Raw genomic sequence first — 22,335 nt, forward strand, 5'->3', positions numbered from 1 at the left:
CTTTGGTTACTATTGTGATGTGTGTTCCATCCCCAGCCTGGGAACTTCCACAGGCCATGGGCACAGCCAAAAAGAGAAAAATTGTTCCTTTTGATTGATGACACCCTTTGCATCCTATCCCCGAAAATCCTAACCCTGAAAAGGTCTGCAGGATGACGGCCTTTCCCCAGCCTAAGTGGCGCTTTCCCGGGTACTTCCTCTGAGAGCTGGAGCTGGGTCATATGTCCTTTAGCTTTTGTGAGCTCAGGGACCCGTTTTTTATTTTTAGGGTTTTTTTTTTTTTTTATCTGGCCTTTTTAGGGCTGCACTGTGGTATATGGAAGTTCCCAGCCTAGGGTTCAAATCAGAGCTGTATCTATGGGCCTACACCACAGCCGCAGCCACAGCCACGCCAGGTCCAAACCACATCTGTGTGACCTACACCTCAGCTCACGGCAACACCAGATCCTTAACCCACTGAGCAAGGCCGGGGATCAAACCCACATCCTCATGGATACTAGTTGGGTTTGTTACCACTGAGCTACAGCAGGAGCTCCCTCAGGGATGCTTTCTTCAAAGCAATTAACATTTTCAAAAAAGCGCCTGACTCCCCTCTTGGCCTGGCTTTATTCTCCATTGAAAAGACCTGTGGGATTTTTCCTTGTCCGAGAGTCCCTCCAAATGGACACTTTATGTACTGCAGCCCAGAGATGAGACGCTGGCAAGTTTGGGTCTGCTTTAGCTTTTCACAGCCCGGCGAGAACCCACGGGGCTGTCACAGGTTGTACGCTGCCCTGTGCTGCCCAGTGAGCAAATGGTTCAGCCCCTGCTCTCAAGTTACTGAGTCTGCAGTAACTTGACACTGTTACACAGAGATGAAACTCTGCTGGCAGTGGGGTTGGAAGGTCAGAGAAAATGGGTCTTTGCCAAGGCAAAGGCTGGTAGCCCTGGGAGAGATGGAGGAGTGTGCTGCAGGGGCCCAGGAACGGGACAGCAGAACCCAGAAGCATGGGACAGAGGTGACATGGCAATTCATGTATTTAGGCAACAGTCACTGAGTCTATATCATGCTGCTGCACTAGGGAGCAGGACTTCAGAATAGTAGCAGAGACTGGCCTCCTTGCTGTGGAATGGGTATTTGGGGTTGTACATATACTAAATATGATGGATCAGGTGCAGCTAACTATGTAACATAACAATAAACCGGTCAGAACCAATGCCCACTCTGAAGTCTTGCCACCGCCACGAGGTGAATGTGGAACCAAGTATGGAGCGTCCCTAAAATTTAGATGGGATTTTAAGTGAATAATAGAGAACACAGTCTGATGACTTCTTTTCTAGTTTGGGAGCCTCAAAAATACTGCATTACCCAAGCTATGGTTGAAAAGTTTCTCTGTTTTGGGGGGGGGGGTTGTCTTTTTTTTTGTTTGTTTTTTTTGTAAGGGCCACACCTGTGGCATATGGGAGTTCCCAGGCTAGGGGTCAAATCAGAGCTGTAGCTGCCAGCCACCGCCACAGCCGTGTAGGATCTGAGCTCCACAGCTCACAGCAGCACTGGATCCTCAACCCACTGAGCAAGGCCAGGGCTCGAACCCGAGTCCTCATGGATCCTGGTTGGGTTCCTTACCAGTGAGCCACAACGGGAACTTTTGAAAAGTGTCTCCATTCTAATTCACTCATGAGCAGATGGTGTGGCTTTTTCTTTCTCCTGGCTGACTTGCTGTAATGAATCAGGCTGATGGGCTCGCCCTCAGCTCTCCCCTTCGGCTCCACTCCTCACCCAGAATTGTTGGAGGAATGTCACCTCCTTGTGTCAGATTGTGCTTGACCACCAGTGGGCGCCATTGAGTTCAGGGAGAACCTGGCAGCCCCAGGGGCAGACCTCCTTCCCCCAGCCTCCTGTCTAAGAGCAGCTCCCAGCCGGTTCTCACTCCCCAGGACCCCTCACCCCGCCGCACACCCCCCCGTCCTGCCCCGCCAAACACTCCTCTCCCTTCGCGTGAGGTTCCGAAGGGGATGGTGAAAGGAAAAGTTCCCTCTGTCGTCGGAGAACCGGGCTCTTGAGGCATTAGCCGAGGTCCTCAACCCAGGGCCCTAGGCACCCTAAAATTGTTACGAAAACTGTTGGAGTTCCCTCTGTGGCGCATCAGGATCGACAGTGTCTTGGGAACACTAGGACGTGAGTTCAATCCCCGGCCTGGCACAGTGGATTAAGAATCTCGCATTGCTGCAGCTGCAGCTCCAATCTGATCCCTGGCCTGGGAACTCTATATGCCTTGGAGCAGCCAAAACAACAGCAACAACATTGTAATATTGTGTTAAAGGAGCTTGTGGCTTAAAGAGAATGAAGACTCTGGCCCAGAGGGTTTTCAGGTGGTCACATCACCCAGTATTAGAGCCCGTGTGCATCTGTGCCAGCTGGAGCCTGTGCAGGGCCCGTCTCCACAGTGACCCGGGCTGACCTGGCTGTGGCCTTGCCGATTCTGGCCCTTCGAAGAGTCCCGTGCTCCCTTGCCCGCCACCACCTGTGACCTGCCCCACATTTGTCAGGGCTCGTCTCTCTGACAGTCTGGGAGGCCTCAACTCAGATTCCCCAGTCCCGGAGCCCGGCCTGCTGCTAGACAGCTTGGCCGCCCCCGAAGCATCCCATGAGAAGGGCGTTCGGTAAATCCTGTTCCGGAAGCAATCTGTCACTCCCCCCACCCCGTTTTCCCCCCAACACTTGCTGGGGACTTCTGGCTCCGGGCACAGAACTGACTTGGAGTGACGTGAGGAGACTGGCAGCTTCCGAGACACAGTTTCTCCCCCTGCAGCATCGTCAAAAGAGGCCCCTGTAAAGGCGAAAACAAGCCTTGAGAACAGAGTGTCCATCCTGGTAACGTGGCCCAGGAGGCCGCGTCCAGAGGCAGCGTGGGAACGCGGTGGCGTGATGGAGCCTTGCTCTGCGCAGCGGACTGAGGGGTGTTCCCTTCTTCTGGCTCATCCAGCCCATCAGCCACATGAGATGCTCCTGAACGAGGCGCCTAAGCTATTGGGAGGGTAATTTTCTGAGCAGGACAGGCCCTTAGTTACCTCCGCCGGGGTCGCTCGATGACCGGGAAGCCCAAGGGGCCTCTTCTGTGCCATCGCCCCTCTAACAGGTCCACTGGTTTGCATCCAGGGCTGATGGGCACACATTCCTTCAAAATGCTCTTGTCTGAGACAGCTGCTGCTGGAGTAAAGAGCTGCCCCATCGATGCCTTATCGCCGTTCCCTGTTTGCACTTGGCTGTGGACGGGGTGGGGGAGGGGGGTGGCACGTTGCATCAGGTCATGGCCTGGTTGGAGGTTCCTGGGAGGAGGCTGCAAATAGGGTTTTTCCAGCAGAGCCAACTACCCTGCAGACTGGGTTTCCCCCAGCAGCGGGGAAAGAAGCGTCTGAGGCGGACGCAACCGCAGAAGACAAGGGCAAACCCCAGTTCCTGCTAGAAGACGCCGGGTCTCTCCTCATCCCTCCCAAGCTTTAGGATAAGGTCAGAGTTCAAGAGGCTCAAAAGGAACCAGAAGACAGCAGAGTCCTTACCAGGATGTCGGGGCTCCACTCCCGTGTCGATTCCTCCTCAAACATTCGGGGCGGGGGGGTGGGGGGCGGTGAGTGGTCTTGGGTCTGTGTCAGGGATCCGTGAACTGTGGCTTGAGGACCAGATCTGGCCCATGGCCTGTTGCTTTTCAGGAAAGCTCGACGGGTACACAGCATGTTGTCTGGCTGCTTCGCTCCACGGCAGCACACGTGTGTGGTCCCGGGGGCGGCGTTGTGGCCTACCCAGCCTAAATTTTTTACGATCTGGTCCTTTAGAGAGGACGCCTGCTACCCTGCTCTCCACTAACAGCTGTCCCTGGATGCAGAGGCCGCCTTAGGAGGATAGAACGGGGGTGAACGCACTGCCCAGGCTCAGTTGCATGCTTGACTGCATCACTTATTAAATGCCCAAGCTTGAGCAAGTCACGTAACATCTCTGCCTCGGTTCCTTCATCGGGAAAACGGGCATCACAGGAGCACTGTGAGAATCGAGTCAGCAGGTGTCGTAAGGCACATGGAAATCTGTCCCCAAAGGTGCCTGGTCTTTTTATTGAGAGAGAATTCACGTACTGTAACTTCACCTGTAAAGGGTACATACTGTTCCGTGATCTTCAGTCTCTTCACGAGGCTGTGCAGCCACCATTTGCATCACCCCTAAAAGAACCTCCTCGGCCCTACCTGTGGTCGGCCGAACAGTGGCCACCGAAAGACGTCAGATCCGAGTCCCTGGAATCTGTAAACATAACCCTGTTTGAAAGAAGAGTCCCTGCAGGTGTGCTAAAGTGTCTAAGCATCTGCACGTGGGGAAAATATGCCACATTATCCAGTTATTCCAGGTGGGCCCTCCATGCCTTCCCAAGTGTCCTTAGAGGAGAGACAGAGGGACACCTGACACAAGAGAAGGCAGCCTGGAGACTGAACAGAGACTAGAGTGCTGTGGCCACAGCCAAGCGAAGCAGCCACCGGAAGCTGGGAGAGGTGAAACACAGATTCTTCCCTGGCGCCCCCAGAGGGAACAGGGTCCGGCCCACACCTTGATTTTGGCCCAGCGACATGGGGCTTTTGGCCTCTGGAACTGTGAGAATAAATCCCTGTTATTTTAAGCCACCCAGTTGGTGGTAATTTGTTCCAGCAGCCGCAGGAAGTGAATACTGCCGTACCTGTTACAATGATAACGTAGCCGCCCCGCTGGCAGAAGGCAGGCACAAGTTGGAGGTAAGTCCCAGTATCTCAGCTGAGGCAGGAGGTTCTTAAATGCACCCCATTTAGCCATGGAGGTGCCCGACTCCGCCAGCAGGCCTTAATTTGGCAGGGTCTAAACATGTTCCGAATCTGAACCTCTCCCCCGCCCCCGACTCCATTCATTCTGTTTCTCCTGCCAAAGCCTAGTGAATGCTTATAGGGCTGAAAAATAAAATACAACCCACCCAACAGGCCCCTCGTGGTCTGCATACAACGGCTATTTTGAGTGTTTTCGTGGGGGATTAGACACTGTTGGATACATTCCATGCTGTTTTGTCAAATGTCATTTTCTCTTAGGAACAAAATAACACATCCACTTTCCCTGACATTAAACTTGCATTCAAATGCAGTCATTTTTATAAGCAATTAACTTCTGGGTCTAACGTTCTCTGAAAGGAGGTGCTACATCTGTCTAGTAATTATCAAAATTATTTGATAAATGCATGTTCTATGTCTGTTTGAGGACGTGGGTCATGGACTTGGGAGGCCTCCCATCACGCTGCTGCTGGGTATTAACTGACACCAGGTTCCTTAGCTGGTTTTCTGCCCTTGCTTGTCCCCCATACCTTTTTGCACCCACATCTCTTTTGCTCTTGATAATGTAAAAGCAAGGAAGAATTTGTCAGGGGGCTGTTCTTATAGTGTTGGAAAACATAATTTTTGCTTTTGCACATTGAGTGGTGGGATTATAGAATTTTGTTGATGTGGCTTTTGCTGTGGAGCGAGGCTGGTGGTGGGAGGGGTCCCTGGGTCAGCGCTCACGGAACAAGCCTGCCCTTCACTGCAAGACTGAGCCTTTGTGCTTGCTGTTGGATTTTAAACAGAAGCCCCGAACAAGGGTGCTCATAGAGAGGGGGAGAGGGCACGCAAAATAGAGACTCATTCTCGAAAGCAAACCGACCGTTTGAAGGGCCACGTTGTCCTTGGATTCAGAGGCACTTTTTTGTGCCTCCACCAAACAGTGTCCCCACCCAGATATGAACTCTGCCGGGCGAGGTTCCTGTGGGTCGGAGAAGGGCAGCCCAGGCTGCAGATGAAGGGGGCGTAGTATGTCCTCAACAAAGCGTTTCCTTTACATGTCGTAGACCAAGTGCCCTGTGCCCCGCCCTGAGGCCCAAAGGTGAGGCTAAAAATCCCCAGGGAGACAGGCAGGTGGGGTTGGGGTGGGAGGGAGACAGGCAGGTGGGTTCGGGGGTGTTTTTAAGTTAGGTGACGAGCCCCTGGGTGTGTCCTTTTACCCTTGGTAATTTATACTGCATGTACTCTTGGGGTCATGAGACCGTCTGGACCTCTGCTTACAGCCCGGGGAACTTTAGTCACTTGTGATGGAGCACGATGGCAGACAATGTGAGAAGAAGAATGTGTGTCTGCGAGTGTGACTGGGTCATTTTGCTGTAGAGCAGAAATTGACAGAACATCATAAATTAACTATAATAGAAAACATACAAATCTTAAAAGAAGAGAGAGACCGTCTGGACCATTCTCTGAATGGATCAAGGATTGCACTGAATTGGGTTTTTTGAATCTCAAACTCTTTTGGAACAGCTAGGAGCTGACTGTTAAACTCTGGCCCAACCCCCAGATCTGGACATTCCAGTCCTATAGCAACTGTCCCTTTAATATGGTTGGTTCCTTTATCTTGAAGAAACAGCCCTGCCTTCTGGACAGGCCGGGAGGATCGGGTGGTGGTGATGACAACGATGATGATGGTGAAGGGAGCAAACGTGTTTTAACCGGAGGGGACCGTGAGTAATAACGGCAAATGCTTGTGTAACACGTCCTTTGCTCTGGACCTTCTGAACGCTATGAAGCAGGCTCTATTATTGTTCCTAGTTTGTAGATGAACAAACCGAGAAGTGGGGCAACTTGTTCAGAGTCAGACAAGCTAATAAGCACGAACGCAAGAATTTGAATCCAGCTGCCAACACTTCTGGCCACTGAGTGACCTTTCCCCTGAGACGTCAGCCACCACCTGCAGGGAGCCCGTCACAGGGGGTCCTCAGATGTGCATAGAGGATCACTGGCTGCTGATCTCGTGGGTGTGGCCTGCTTCTCTGCGCTGAGGCCTGGAGGTCTCCCTTCCCACCTGCTTGCATCCTCTCCTCCACCTCCCACCCCCACCCCCACCCCATCCAGCAGGCCTTTGGCCAAATCCCTGACTTCATTCCTAAGTGCTGGCTGTTCCATCTACCCAGGGGCGCCTCCGATGTAGATTCTCCAGTGTGACTGGGGCCACCCAGCCCTCTGAGCTCAGGAGGAGGCGGCCCGTGTGCCTAAACACTAACTCAGCTCTCACATGTGCTGAGCTCCCCTGGCCGCCTCGATCAGGTACTTCTGGGCACCGCAGAGCTCTTTCTCAGTCTCCATGACCCGATTCGAAGGGATTTTGTCCAGAACTGATCTTTTACATTATCTGGAAATTATATAATCTTTCAACTCGGGTTGGTTTTTCTCCTTGTGGGTCTTGACAGCCGATCCTTTCAAAATAGGTCTCTCAAGCCCAAAGATGGTAATATAATTAGTATTCTACCTTTCTGTTGAGGTTCTGGGGCGACAGACTTGCATGCTGAACCGGCCAATGCCATGTGCAGATGTGTTCTCTTGGGGCTGTGGAATTGCTAATGAGATGCAGGGAGGTAGGCAGGATTCCCCTTGGGGCCCACCCATCTGGAGAGCGCAGTTAGTGCAGCTGCAATCAGGGGAGCAGCTTCTCTGCTTTTCAGAACTTGAATTGGCATGAGCAGGCCTTACCTCCTGAAAGTCTCTTTGTCAAGAGTTTATTAGAGCAGCGTGATTTTCTTTCTTTTTTTTTTTTTTTCCTGTCTTGATTCTCTGGGTCAAAACAATCTGCTTCTTGTAGAAGATGAGAGGCAAGAAAGGAGCCATGGGACTTTTGCTGGTCAGTTCTTGGACCTCCTGGCCCTTGTAGGCCGTGAAATAATCCATGCCCTTGACCTGTGACCACTGATGGGCTGTGACTTTTGGTTGTCCTTGGAATGGCTTCTAAAGGTACTGAATTGACATTAAGAAGCATTAACTGGAGTTCCCGTCATGGCGCAGTGGAAACGAATCTGACTAGGAACCATGAGGTTGCGAGTTCGATTCCTGGCCTTGCTCAGTGGGTTAAGGATCCGGCGTTGCGGTGAGCTGTGGTGTAGGTCGCAGATACGGCTTGGATCGGGCACTGCTGTGGCTGTGGTGTGGGCCGGCAGCTGTAGCTCTGATCAGACCCCTAGCCTGGGAACTGCCATGTGCCACAGGTGTGGCCCTAAAAAGACCAAAAAAAAAAAAAAGAAGAAGAAGAAGAAGCATTAACTTACATGGTGGGAAAGTTATTCCTTTTCAAATTCCTTTCCCTCTTGGTTGTAACGTGAAGAAAGACCCTCTCCAGGGCTGGAATAGCCTTCGCGCTCTGACGCGTGTTAGTCTCCTGCTTTGTAACCGAGAGGCCAGCCCCGCGGCCACATCAGCTGGAAAGAAGGAACACGGCTTGATTTTCATCGTGTTCATTTTTACGGGTACTTTTTTTTTTCTTATTAGAGTATAGTTGATTCACAGTGTTATGTCATTTCTGCTGTACAGCGTAGTGACCCGGTCATATTTAGACATTCTTTTTCTCATATTCCATCATAGTCCCTCCCAAGAGACTTCCTGTTTATGACAGGTAGTCTTGATTTTCGGTTTACCATAGTGATAAATTTTCAATAATTTTTAAATGTTGGCTATTAAAGAGTGAGTACTTTTTTAAAAATGTAAACAGTAGTCCGAGGCCTCAAACAGTACAAATGATGCGGGCGAGGGACCACACTTTGAGAACGACGGCCAGACCTCTCTGGCCTCAGACACTACGCATCTGGGAAGCCTGGGCTGATACCTGGGCCTCCGCCCGGACCCATTAATCAGACTCCCTGGGGGCGTCATCCTTTGGCTAAAACATCCCAGGCATGTCCAGTGTGCAGCTGGGGTGGAGAACCGCTCCCCCAGGGTCCCCAGCCCCACCAGTGCCCGTGCAGGGACAGCGTCCTCACTGACCTCTGACCCCGCGTCTTTATCGCATTCCCCTCCCTTCTCCCCTGCCTCCCACGCCTCCTCTCATCCACCTCCCCACCTGGCCTGCACTGCTTCCCTCTTGCCCAGCCTCTCTTCCGGTTGCCCCACACCTGCTCCTGTTCCCGAGACCTTCGGGTGCTGCTGCTCAGATTCAGACGCAGCTGACCCCACGCAGGTGCAGCCGTGTTAGGCAGTTTCCACCTCGTGCTGTTCTTCACAGCATTCGCCTGCCTCTTCCTAAGCTGTCAGTCCAGTTTCTGAACAAGGAAGCATTCAGGGTTGTGTTCCCTGCCAGAAACCTGAATTAACAGCAGCAATAATACTCATCATTGGGGGGTTCCCGTTGTGGCTCAGTGGGTTAAGAACCCCGTCTGTGAGGACATGGGTTCTATCCCTGGCCTCGCTCATTGGGTTAAGGATCCAGTGTTGCCGTGAGCTGTGGTGTAGGTCGCAGACACAGCTCAGATCCCTCATTGCTGTGGCTGTGGTGTAGGCCAGCGGCTGCAGCTCCAATGCGACCCCTAGCGTTGGAACCTCCATATGCCACGGGAGCGGCCCTAAAAAGAAAAAAATACTCATTGTTGTGCTCCTGCTGTGTGCCTCTCACTGTTCTAAGCACCTTACATGTAGGAACCTATGTGATTCTCGGCATTTCCTAGATGAAGAAACTGGGGCACAGGGAGAGTCAGTGTCTTGCCCAGGGTTATAGAACCACAAAGTGGCAGAGCCAGAATTCAGACACAGGAAGCCTGGTCCCAGAGCCCAAAGTCTGAGCAGAGGAGACCCCAAGCTGGTGGCTCCAGATCCTGATTCAGGTGGGCTGTCCTCTGCTATGATAGAAATTTGAATCCACCATCTACATCAGTGAGCGCTGGAGTTGATAACTTTTTGTTTCCAACTGAAATGATGATATCCCAGTAGGAAGCCTGCAGCTTTAAATCCCATCCAGATGTTAACTTACCACCATTCAGAAGAGATCAGCCTTAAATGATCCTGCGTGTGCTGGCTGGCAGGACTGTGCATTGCAGATGAGAAAGTCGGCGCCCACAATCCTTCCACAACCAGCAGGACCCTTGGCAGCCTTGATGGTTCCTCGTCAGTTTATCTGGGATGTAGCCTCCATGTTAGACATTCTGGAACTTGTTCTGCCTTTTAAAAAGCATCTATCTGATTCTCATTCTAAGGCTTAATGGGGGAGAAACCTTTGGCCCTTCCCATTCTTTATGGGAGAGCTTCATTTTTATGCTCAAACTTTACATCTTTTGTGATACTCAGGTTGCTGTTTTAAGAGAACAGACTAGAGTTCCTGTCGTGGCTCAGCAGAAACAAATCTGACTAGCATCCATGAGGATGCAGGTTCAACCCCTGCCCTTGCTCAGTGGGTTAAGGATCCAGTGTTGCTGTGAGCTGTGGTGTAGGTCGCAGACACAGCTTGAATCCCCAGTTGCTATGGCTGTGGTGTAAGCCGGCAGCTGCAGCTCCAATGCAGCCCTTAGCCTGGGAACCTCCATGTGCCATGGGTATACGGCCCTGAAAAGACAAAAAAAAAAAAAATCTGACTAGCATCCATGAGGAGGACAGACCTTCTGCATTGCATTCAAAACCTGAGCTTGAAGGAATTCTCAGGGAACAATGTCCCCAGGAGAGCCCCTAGCTCAGTGAAGATTTTTAAATTGAGGGCAGAGGGTTGTGTCTGAAACACTGGGGCATAGTAAGTACTCACATCGTGCAGTCTTTTTTTTTTTTTTTTTTTTTTCCCCTGCTATCTCCCAAGCTGCCAACCATTTAAAACACTTCATATACATTATTTAATTGTGCTAGCAGCCCTCTACTACTGGAAATATGCTTCTTCTGGATAAAGAAACAGGCTCAAGAACTTAAGTTTCCCAGTATTTGGGGTTACATGGTAGAGGCAGAATTTGGAAGCAGCGTCTGCTGGGCTGCAGAGCCCGTGGCTGCAGGCATGCGTGCTGCTTTTGTTCTGTCCACTCCCAGCTGGATGGAGCTAGGTATTGTCTTAGGGGAAAAATCCCTGGAAGGTGTAAGTGGTGCATGGGGAGCATATGCCTGGCTTCTCTGTGACTAGTGGCCCTAAGCCAGCCCCCTCCTCCTCAGACTCTGAATATGGTCCCATCTGTCACCTTCCTGTGCTAAGGCTTGTGGGCAAGAAAGATGTAAGGCTATTGGCCAGCAGATGTCAGCACTCAGTGTCCTCAGACCAGTACTGGGCAGTGCTCACCCTTGACTTCTGCTCTTAGAGCTGTGCCCAAAGACCCAGTACTTTTAGCATCCTTCCATCCGCTCCTCCATCCCTGCCCGTTGCCAGATCCAGCCCCTTCTTCTAAGGTTCTTCTAAATTCTTGATTTAATAGTGAACTGAACCGATGATCTGTGCTAACAGGCTGGGGCAGTGGTTCACCAACTTTTCATCAGAATCACCTGGAGGCTTGGGAAACACCAGTCACCCGACCCCCACCCCCCACCCCCGAGTTCTGACTTGGTGATGCTGATGGTCCAGGGGCCACCGTGTGAAAGCCAAGGGCCTAGAGAGCCTGGTCCCAGTTAGATGTGGACCCATTGGTGCCTGGCTAATTAGGCACCCTGGTGATGGGAAATTTCAGCCACCGTGGGGAAGATGGTGCAGAAGACAGCTGGGGCGTGCGGACGCAGGCCTTTGTCCCTTCTCATCACAGTGCAAGATAAGGGCCTGTTTCATTGACGTGTGGTGGCTTCAAAGCCCCTTCAGTGCCATAAGCCTGGACCAGCTGCATCTGTGAGCCTGCTGCCCTCTGTGGGTCAAGGGGTCACTCCTCCTAATTATTTTGGTTTTGCTGTGAGTGCTTCTCAATCTCAAATGTGCTTTGGCATCCCGGGGGCTTACGAAAGTGAGGGTCCTCATTCTAAGGTGTCCGAATGTCCCCTGAGCACCCAGGTGCTGCCGGTCCATAGACCTGCCCTTGGCGTAGCGAGGCCTCAGACCTGTACAGCAGGTCCTGCATTACAGCTGTGTGCCCAGTTGTTCCTGCCCCTGTTGCAGGCTGGAATCACCCAGGAACTTTTAAACACTACCCCCCGCCACATACATTCTAATTTAGTCGTGAGCACTGGAATGCGTAAGGGCCCCCTCCCCATGTGATTCTAATGTGCAGCCAGTTTAGAAATCACCAGCCTCTACAAAGGAAAGAGGTGACTTCTCTGAGGAGTTCAAGGACTGCCAGGCGCTGGACGAGTCTGCTGGTTGCTTAGGTTGGGGAGGTGGGCCCATTCTCCCAGAGTCTTGTTAAAAGGCCGACTCTGGGAGTTCCCATCGTGGCGCAGCGGAAACAAATCCGACTCGGAACCATAAGGTTGCGGTTTTGATCCCAGGCCTCACTCAGTGGGTTAAGAATCTGGTGTTGCCGTGAGCTGTGGTGTAGGTTGCAGACGCAACTCGGATCTGGCATGGCTGTGGCTATGGTGTAGGCCGGTAGCAACAGCTCTGATTCGACCTCTAGCCTGGGAACCTCCATATGCCGTGGGTGCGGCCCTAAAAAGACAGAAGACAAAAAGTAAAAAAGTAAACATATATAGATTCTGGAGTTCCTGCTGCCTGAGTGGTCAAGAACTGGCATGGTTACTCCAGTGGCCCGGGTCACTGCTGGAGCGCGAGTTTGATCCCTAACCCGGGAACCTCTGCAGGCACAGCGAAAGCAAATGCAGATTCTGCTTCACCAGGTTCGGGGTGTAACTTAGGTTTCTGCATTTCTACCAGGCAGCCAGATGTCGCGGGTGCTGCTGGACCAGGCCAGTCTGAGGCTCAAGGCTTGACCGCAAGTGCCTGTGTGTGGCCTCCCCATCTCTGTCGGGGTGGCAGTGGGCAGTTTTTCTCATGTGGAGGGTCGGAGGCTTTTGGTCCTCACCTCCTCCCCCTTATGCAGCATCTCGACGTCTCTCATCCAGCTGATCCTGACACAGGGCCTGGGCGGCGTGGATCTGTTCTGTCCTGGTAACCTTTGCTCACTCTTCCTTGCCTCCACAGTACGAGACGCAAAAAATCTAATCCCTATGGATCCAAATGGGCTCTCAGATCCTTATGTGAAGCTGAAACTTATTCCTGATCCCAAGAACGAAAGCAAACAAAAAACCAAGACCATCCGCTCTACACTCAACCCCCAGTGGAACGAGTCCTTCACATTGTAAGTTGTCCCTCTTCTTAACGGATGGCCTGGCTCCACGTTGTCAGCAGTGACGAGCTGGGCTTCTTAGAAACGTCTTTAAGTGTGACCTCAGCCCTCAGCCCTTCTCCCACTGCTGCCAGACAGGTAGCTGTGAGCACTCCTGTCTGATCGATAGAGAGTTGGTTTACCAAGAACTGTATAGGAGTTCCCGTCTTGGCTCAGCAGTTAATGAACCCGACAAGTAACCATGAGGACACGGGTTCGATCCCTGGCCTCGCTCAGTGGGTTAAGGATCTGGCGTTGCCGTGAGCTGTGGTGCGGGTCACAGACACGGCTTGGATCCCGAGTTGCTGTGGCTATGGTGTGGGCCAGCACTTGTAGCTCTGATCAGACCCCTAGCCTGGGAACCTCCCATATGCTGCGGATGTGGCCCTAAAAAGCAAAAAATAAAATAAAATAAAATGGGCCTGAAAGGAGGGCCAGGATCTCAGAGGAAGGAATGGGGAGAGGGAATGGAAAGAGGGAGGGGCCGGGAAGCACTCAGTGCACCTGAGCCACAAGCACGAGCCGCGATGTATCTGTACACGACCAGAGGTAGCTGTCTAGTATGTCGAGCAGAGGCTGTCCAGCTTTGCTCTGTAAAGGGCCAGATAGCAAATATCTTAGACCTAATGGGTCATACAGTCTCTGCTGCTGAGACATAGCCCTGCTGTTCTAGAGTAAGAGTACCGTAGGCAACGTGTGTCTGAAACATGGCCATGGCCGTGTGCCAATAAAACTTCATTTACCAAAACAAGCGGCGGGCCTGATTCAGCCAGTGGCTTATAGTTGGCTGACCCCTTGTCTAGAGCTCTGGTTCCCAAGGGGCTGGTCCTTTGTTGGTGAACCGCAGGAAGAGAACTGAGTATCGTAGGTTTTGTCAGATCTCAGGCTCAGATCATAAGCATGTGATGTCTCCCCCCAGAAAACATGATCAAGATAACCGTGTGTGTGTGTGTCTCTTCCCTAGCAAATTAAAACCTTCAGATAAAGACCGACGACTGTCTGTAGAAATCTGGGACTGGGACCGAACAACAAGGAACGACTTCATGGGCTCCCTTTCCTTCGGAGTTTCGGAGCTGATGAAGATGCCGGCCAGCGGATGGTAAGGGAGCCGCGGGAGCCAAGAGTTAGTTGTCTGACAGTATTAGAGTGGTTGTGGATTCAGAAAACAAGCTGATTTAAGTCTGAAATGACCCTTGAGGAGTCCCCGCTGTGGTGCAGCGAGCTCAGAATCAGCCGCAGCACCTTGGGTCGTTGCAGAGGACCGGGTTCAATCCCCAGTCCGGCACCGTGGGTGAGAGGATCTGGCGTTGCTGCAGCTGCACCTCGGATTCAGTCCCTGGCCTGGGCATTTGCATATGCCACAGGTGTGGCCATAAAAAAAAATGAAATGACCACTGGGTATGAAGTTGTCTGGCTGTAGTTTCCCCACAGACACATTTCAGAGACGGCCAGACGGGAGCTAGAAGGGGAGGGTTGACCTCGGCCGCTGCAAACGCAGGGTCTCACCCCTCCTTTTCTCCCGTCTCTCTACAAGGTACAAGTTGCTCAACCAGGAAGAAGGTGAGTACTACAATGTGCCCATTCCAGAAGGAGACGAAGAAGGAAACGTGGAGCTCAGGCAGAAATTCGAGGTGAGGATCCCACAAAATGACCCGAACTGCCTTTCCTCTCAGAGAGCCGAACTCCGGGAGGGGCCGGGTCTTTGTGGTCCCACTGCAGAAAGGCAAAAAGGAATTTCAATGTTAATCTTTTCCTTTCTTTAAAAACATAAACGTGGTGCAATCACCTTCCTTTGCAAGCTGTTGACCTTCTGTGGCTGTTCTTGTTGAGAGGATGGAGATTGGAAATAACCCAGAAGTGAGCGTGATTGGTTTCTGCGTAGTACGTGGGTTTGCCCGTGGTGGGAGACAGTGGGGGTTCTCCGTATGGCCTCCTCATTAGGAAGAAGGGCTGTGTCCTTCCAAAGGAAGTTGGAATTCCCGCTGTGGCACAACGGGATCAGTGGTGTCCTGGGAGCGCTGGGACATGGGTTCAATCTCCAGCCTGGCCCAGAGGGTTAAGGATCTGGTGTTGCTATAGCTGCGGCTTAGGTTGTGACTGCAGCTCCGATCTGATCCCTGGCCCGGAAACTCCATACACCATGAGGCAGCCAAAAATGTAAAAAAAAAAAAAAAAAAAAAAAAAAAAATTTGGCAGGAGTTCATTTAGGTGTAATTAAGTTACCCTGCCGGCATCTTAGTTTTGCTCCAGATCTTTAGAAAAGGCCAGCTCTTCCTCTTCCTCCCACTGGACCTGTGTATCGCCTTCTGTCCCAGATTCCTTTGGCCCCTGCCTGCCCTCCTCCGTCCTTTCTCCCTCTCCCCGCCTCACTTGTCTTTCTTCTCCTCTCCATCCCTACTTCTCTTTGCTTGCTAGGCATCTCAGCTTTCAATGAACATCCTTTTCCCTAAACCCCCGCCTTATGTCCTAAGCCACAACTTCTAATTGTTTCCTGATTCTCTAATCACCTGCCTGTTGGCCGTTTGAGGGATCCAGTGTAGTAACGGACTGAGGCTCATTCCTCTTGGAATCTTGCCTGTCCTCAGACTTGCTAGGAACCCCTGGAATCTGCCCACCCTACAGCAGTACACATGTGCCCACACGTATGTGCAGAGATCCTGCACCCTTGACCTTGATGGGAGGCTGATGGTCTTGTGTTCCCCCTGCTTGTTCCTTCTCCCACATAAAACTTCATCCCAAAGCAGATCGGGGTGGAATGAATTCCCAAGGATGTAAACCACGAAAATGTTCAGCGTGCTTTGTTTCACTGCTATTTGGTTAAGGGGGGTGGGGGGTGGCAAATACTTAAGGGTGGGGCTGGGAGCCTGGGGGCCCCGAGGCGCGTAAAAGAGTGAAAGGAGTCACAGAGAACACAGATGATTGGCAGCTGACAGCGGACATCAGAGTTAGTGGGACAGTTGGGTGGGGTGGGGACAAGGGCAAACCCAGGCCCTGTCCACCGGTGGCAGCTGTGCTCCAGCAGCAGTTGACTGGGGACAGGCCTGAATGAGGGTCACTTGCTGCCACCAGGCCTTCAGCTCTTCAGGAGACGCCCAGAGTCTGGATTGTCTTTTGACGTGTGCTCATTTCTTTTGGTATTAGCAGCTAATTAAAGCTTGGACTTGGTGTAGGTCAAACACTGAAACTTGAACTTAGATACCCGTCTGTGGCCTTAGACACAGGGAGGATTTGCCCCCTGGGAACCAGCTTACTGTCTCTGCTCTTAGAAAACACAGGGAAAGAACTAGAGAGACATGGGAAACAGAGCGCCTTCCGAAGAGGCCTTATGATGTCAGGATGCTGGTGTGGGCACCTGCTGGGACCTGTGCAGGCTTAGCTCTTTCTTCTCTTCATGGCCTGCTCCCACCTCCACCCCACTGCCAGGAGCAGGAGCCTGGAACCTGGGCAGGAAGGCTGCTTTCTTGAGCCCCATCCGCTGTGTCCCGCCGCCGCCGCTCTGGGAAATGAAAGCTTCTAGAGGGAGTCTCAGGGCACCGGGTATCAGCACTGCTCAGCCATCCCCTTGCTCAGAGGAGCCACCCACGGAGTGAGAAAGAACCTGTGTCCCAAACCGCAGCCCAGGTCGTTATGGTCAGAGGGTCAGGAGTCTCGAAGGGTGAGAGCACGTCCCAGGGCGGACGGCGCTGGGTGTCACACTTGGTGACGTCCCAGATTCCGAGGTGGCGGGGGAGGAATACTGACCTGCTCTTTAGGCTTCTTTCCACGGATCCCTGGTGAGCAACCTTCCTGTTTTTCTGGGCAGCGAGTTCAGCTTTTTGTAAATGTCAGCATTCCGAACCCAGTAAAAACCAAGAAACAAAACAACCCCGGGCCAGAGGGTTTGGGGCCAGAAAGGCAGCGTTTCTCTCTGGAGACTGGTTGGGGGTGCTGGGGACAGAGCTCCCCTCCTGGGGCAGCTGTGGACCTCAGAGCGCTAGGCCAGGGCCGGGGGCACAGGTGGGGCCAGCCGAGGGGCGTGGAGCCTCCACGTCCAGCTCACTGAGTTCCCTGCTCGGGGCACCGGCGTGAACATGTTGCCACTTTTGCTTTCGGCGTCTTTACAGCTCCCGTTTCCTGGGCTTTCCCGGAATGACGTGAGCTCATTTATTTAAGCATTTGTAAAGCACCCTGCAAAAGATGGGGAGCCACTTGATGGTCTGTCTCCCGAAGATGCTGACAGAGCTTGTGCTGCAGTTCGAGTGGGATGTTCCTATGGGATGTCAGGCAGGGGTTCCAGTGTCTGATGGTGAGGTCTGGCCATGGGAAAGTTGCAGCATTTCCCCAGTGCCAGATGGTTTGTGGGGAGGCAGCGTGCCAGGCCATGTCCCTTGAGCAGTCCTGGGTGACAGCCTGCTTTCCCAAACCAGGTCCCAGTGGCATCAAGGTGTGATGTGACTCAGGGGTAATGAACCCAGCTAGTATCCATGAAGACGCGGGTTCCATCCCTGGCCCCACTCAGTGTGTTAAGTATCTGGTGTTGCTGTGAGCTGTGGTGTAGGTTGCAGACATGGCTCAGATCTGGCATTGCTGTGGCTGTGGTGTGGGCCAGCAGCTACAATTCCAGTTCGACCCCCTAACCTGGGAACTTCCATATGCCACAGGTGTGGCCCTAAAAAAAAAAAAGAGCGGACATAGGAAGCATCCTTTAGCCCTCGCCCCATTTCCTCCCTCTCAGGCCCCGGCCACCGTGTGATTGCTTCCCAGCGCCTGCAGAGGCCTCTCTTTGTACCTTTCTCTCCATATAATTGCCGTCCATCCTGCTGGTCTCCGCTCCACCCCACCACACACACACATGCAAATACTCTTTTACAGATACTTTCTCACCCTCTGGTAACAGTTTGATTCAACTGAGTACAATTATTTTTTTCCATCTCAAGTTCAATGGTGAATCCTGATTGGCTAAAATACAGCATGGTGATTAGTCTTATTAGGTGCAAGCCTTACCCAGTGGGATTGCAGAACCTCTAGTCCATATAGAGGTATTCTGTGTCTAGCTCTGTTTTCCAGAAAGAGTTAACTCAATGTGGTTTTCAGATCTTTCCCCAGAAATCAGAGGTCATTCCTTCCGATGAAAGAAAAATCAAATGAGCATTTACAGCTTGGCCACTGCATTCGTATTTTATCTGCTAATAATATGGGGAAAGATTTCCGCTTTACTCTTGATTCTAGCATCCTGGCCAACAGAATGGTCAGTGAGCGAAGCTCTTAAGAGCCAAGAAGAATCCCAGGCGGCTTGGCAACGACCCCACTCTGTAACGCAGCATCTCCCTGGAGTGCATCTGCCTAAAAGACAAAGCCAGACCCTTGTCTGCGATACTCATGGGCAGTGCATCCGTGGGCCTTGAACCTGCTCCATGTTTGTGTTCAAATAAAGTGCCTATGGTCCCTGTTTGTTCAGGAATGAGGTTTCCAGCAATGAATAAAGCAAACAGTCCCCCCTGTCTGTGAAGGTGGAGTTCTGTACCCACGAGCCTTGCTTCAGACCTGTTTGGGAATGATGGTGCAGGAAGCGTTTTGAGAAATAAACACATTATCATCCCGGTGCTGGACCTCCCATCACTATCAGGGACACCCAGGTTTCCTCTTCCTTCCTCCTGATTCTGGGCCCTGCTCCCCATGACGAAGGTCACGGCCGAGTCCAGGAAGAGGGTCTGCCCATCCTTAGAAGTGATCCAGATATGGGTTAGCCCCTGCTCAGCAAACTTTCTAGAAAGGGTCACATAAAAAAATACGTTAGGCTTCACATAGCACAGGATCTCTGTCACAGCACCTCACCTCTGCTTTCATAGCTTGTCTACTACAAGACAAGCCACAGACAAGATGTCAACCGATGGACAGGGTCGTGTCCTAATTAAACGTGATTTACAAAAACAGGAGGCAGACCCGATCCGGGCTGTGATGGACCAACCCCTAGGTTAGCCCAGGGGCTCTGGGCTCAAACCTGGTCCTGCTGTCTGCTCTCCGTGTGACTGCCCTGTGTGAGCCCTTCACGTAGGTCAGGATAAGAGCAGTACTGAGTTAGGAGTATTTTTTAAAGATGAAGCAGTCAAGAGTAGATGAAGTTGCTTTTAGAAAAGGTCTAAAGGCATGCTCATTATGCAAGTGTTAGCCCTTTTCATCGTCACCATCATCAATATGTTTTATAGCAAAAACTGGGTTATAGAAGGTACTATTTTTTTAGCTTCTGGAGCTTTCCTTTTAAGAAATGAATGTTCATGTTGCTGTCGTGCTCTCAGTAGGGGGTGCGTTCTAAGCTGTGTAGACCAGCCATGTTCTGAAAGAGGCATATTGGTAAGAACTTTATTGCCATTGATAACACTGTTTTTACGGAGAAATAGATTCTCATTTCCAGTGACATGGATTTCTGGGACATATGCGCGCAACTCGGGAACTTTGTGTAGCCGGCCGATGAGTTGGATAATCTCAGGTCAAAGCAGGATTTCAGCAGTTGTTGGGGGAGGAGAAACCTCACGTTGAGGAGTCAGTCTACAGGGGTGCTTCTCAGTGCTTTGATTTGGGGTCCTGATGACACGCTCAAAGCAAGCACGTCTGGAATGGCTGCTGTAACCCACACCAGGAAGGAATGCGGTGTCATCAGGGAGAATGGCAGCTGATGATTATTTCACAGCAGAAACAGTCCGTCATCCACTCGCATGAAGGTCCATGATTTTATCAGTGCAGTGCTGCTCTTTGGATCTCTTAGAAAATCCGGGATCCAAGTCATTCCCGCCTTGAGCTGTGCCTGGGGAGCTCTGCCTGAGGAACTGTGTCTGGGGAGCTGGGCTACAGGCCACTTAGCAGTGTGAAGAAAGGGTATCTTCTGACCACATCTTTTCCTCGTTGACAGCATTTTCCGAGGACCTTACTGTCTTTGGCTATTGCCATGGTCATCAGTGAGCTTAGGCAGTTTTGTATTAACTGACTCCTATTACTGTTTGTTAGGCAACTAACGCCTCCCTGAGCCGTTGGAGCCACATCTACCTCCAGAGCTGGGAGTGTCTTAGAATCAGGAAAGTGGAAGGAGGTTTGGGGGAGGAGCAAAGGTGAGGCGAAAGAGAGGAGGACCGGTGGTTTCTTTTGCAGGTAGCCACTCCCTTCCCAGGATCTGTTCCCTCCTCTCTGCCCTCCCCTCTCTGCTCTGATGCAAAGCCTTCTCCTAAGCCTTGGCCCCTCATCCCTACGGCAGGTTATTCTCCCCAGCCCTGCCACCCGGAAAGAAATGGAGCCAGCAGAGCTGGTAACCTTCTTCACATTTCTTATTTCAATATTTAACAAAATAAAACTTTAATTCCCTCATTTTATTCCAGTAGCACAGTCACTCCTCTAGTTTGTCTTTTGAGGACTTTCAGCTACAACTGGGCTTTAAGTAAACGCATGTCCACCTGGGGGGGTTTGCTTGTCTCCTGCACATGTTGTTATAGTTATTGGAGATTCTGAGATTTTATTGTTAAATCAAGCAGCTTTCCTTAAACGAGGCCACACCCTTCGATGCTGCCTGATTGTCAAGGATTCATCACTTTCATCATTTGTTTTAGATGATTTATAAAATAGAACAAAATAAGACGCTAAAAGCACTGTTGTTTCTTTACATTCTTGCCACCCACCACTGCTGCACTCCAAGGTAAGTTAAAATCTAATACTTAAAGAAAAAAAAAAAGTTAAAAGCAGAACAGACACATCCATGTTAGAATTAAGACAGCTAAGAGGCAGCATGCTTTGGGCTCTGTCTGCAATGGATTATTCCTGTTGTCAGAAAATAATGGAAAGTTATGTCCCAGTAGAAAACTGGCAGATGACATGTCGTAAATAACTCTTTGGAGCATAAGGATTCAAGAAAACAGGGTGAATTTATTTAAATTGCAGCATCACTTGAAACACCTGTGAGCTCCCTATAGGGAAATACTCGTAAAGTTCTATGAAGAGAGAAATTCATGACCAAGCGTGAAACAGGCAGTTGCTTTGGGGTGTAGTTTGACTGCCATCCCCCGTCCTGTCCCTTCCAGGAAGCAGGGGGGTGAGATACTGATGGGGACATCCCTGAAAGTGATGGTAATAACGGCTAAGAGCAGTGAGTCGCCCTAAAGCCCCAGGCATTTTCCGTGCTGAGCACGTGGACCGTTTGAGACTGACAGTGCCTCGCGTGCTTAGGAGCCCCCGCCCTGGAGCCGTGCTGGCGCAGCTGCATCCCAGGTGTGTGAACTTGGACAGACTCCTCAGTGCAGGGCATTCTGGGAAGAACACACACCCAGGGTTGTAGCCAGGGTTTCGTATCCCAGCTCTACCCCTTCCTAGCTGGTAGCTGACATTGGATGAGAGTCTTACACTCTCTGACTACTAGTTTCCTTGCTTATGAAATGGAGATATTAACAGTACCGCCGTATTGAATTGCTCTGAGAATGGAAGCAGTTCATTGATATTAAGTTACTTAGCCTGGTCCCTGACACAGAGTAAGCGCTCAGTAAATGTTAGCTGAGACTCCTCCTTGCTTTTATCATAGCTGATTTTACAAAAAAGACATTACTTATTCAAACTGAATTTTGACTTACATTTATAAAAGCTTATAAACCCTGAGACTATATCTCTCTGTGCGAAAGAGGTACTGCCAAAAGCAAACCCATTTGAGGCTAGAAATTTTGTCAAGGAGCCATTTCTGAGAGCAGACTAGTGCATTGATTGTTCCAACCTTCATGCCCCCTGGAGCCTAAAGCTGAGCTCTCATTTTCTTGATGGTATTTTCAGCAGACAGACTTCCCAACCTGTCGGCTCAGTTTCCCGTGGCATGCAGCACTCAGAAGCATCGCAGAGCTGTTTGAACTTGAATGCTCACCTGGTCGGAGCTTTGCTCCATCTAAGGGTCCTGCCCTGTTCTGCCCGCCCTGCCACTGCTAATGCCACTGCCAGTCTGATGCCCCCCACCAGCTATCCGTGCTCTGCCCCCCAACTCGTTATAATTCTCATTCTCCCCAACTACAAACCATCATTGTCCTCCTCCAACGACTTCATACCCAGTTGTCTCTTTAGGTGGTTGAAGGGCCAGAAATTCTTTGACCCATTAGATAGGTCAGCCCGGAGGAACCCAGCCTGTCCGCCCCTTGTGGTTTGAGCACGTAGTCAGCTAAAGAACCACATGGGACTAAATTCCAAACAGTACATAGCTGCTTTTCCCCTTACCCTGAAAATCCCTAGGGCTGCATGTCCATTTCATCAACCACTGGCCGCATGAGTCTATGGATCATTTAAAATGTGATTGGGTCTGGAAAGTTCC

General features: G+C 51.2%; 1 protein-coding gene across 8 annotated transcripts in view; it reads left to right on the forward strand.

Moving 5' to 3' along the window:
- PRKCA (protein kinase C alpha) overlaps window positions 1-22,335 on the forward strand; it is a 386,878-nt gene that overhangs the window by 289,366 nt on the left and 75,177 nt on the right. For all 8 annotated transcript variants that reach the window (XR_014820939.1, XR_014820938.1, XR_014820940.1 and 5 more), the window contains 3 exons: window positions 12,848-13,004; window positions 13,996-14,130; window positions 14,566-14,662. Coding sequence is in view for 5 of the 8 variants with exons in the window: in XM_084984029.1 (XP_084840155.1) it covers window positions 12,848-13,004; window positions 13,996-14,130; window positions 14,566-14,662 (389 nt within the window). In the remaining 3 variants the exon portion in view is untranslated. The remainder of the gene's footprint in view (window positions 1-12,847; window positions 13,005-13,995; window positions 14,131-14,565; window positions 14,663-22,335) is intronic.

The sequence above is a fragment of the Sus scrofa genome, chromosome 12 (assembly GCF_054392235.1).
Source record: "Sus scrofa isolate SSC_HxYL_T2T_F1_AM1 chromosome 12, Sscrofa_HxYL_maternal_Yorkshire_Landrace_v2.0, whole genome shotgun sequence".
Taxonomy (NCBI): Eukaryota; Metazoa; Chordata; class Mammalia; order Artiodactyla; family Suidae; genus Sus; species Sus scrofa.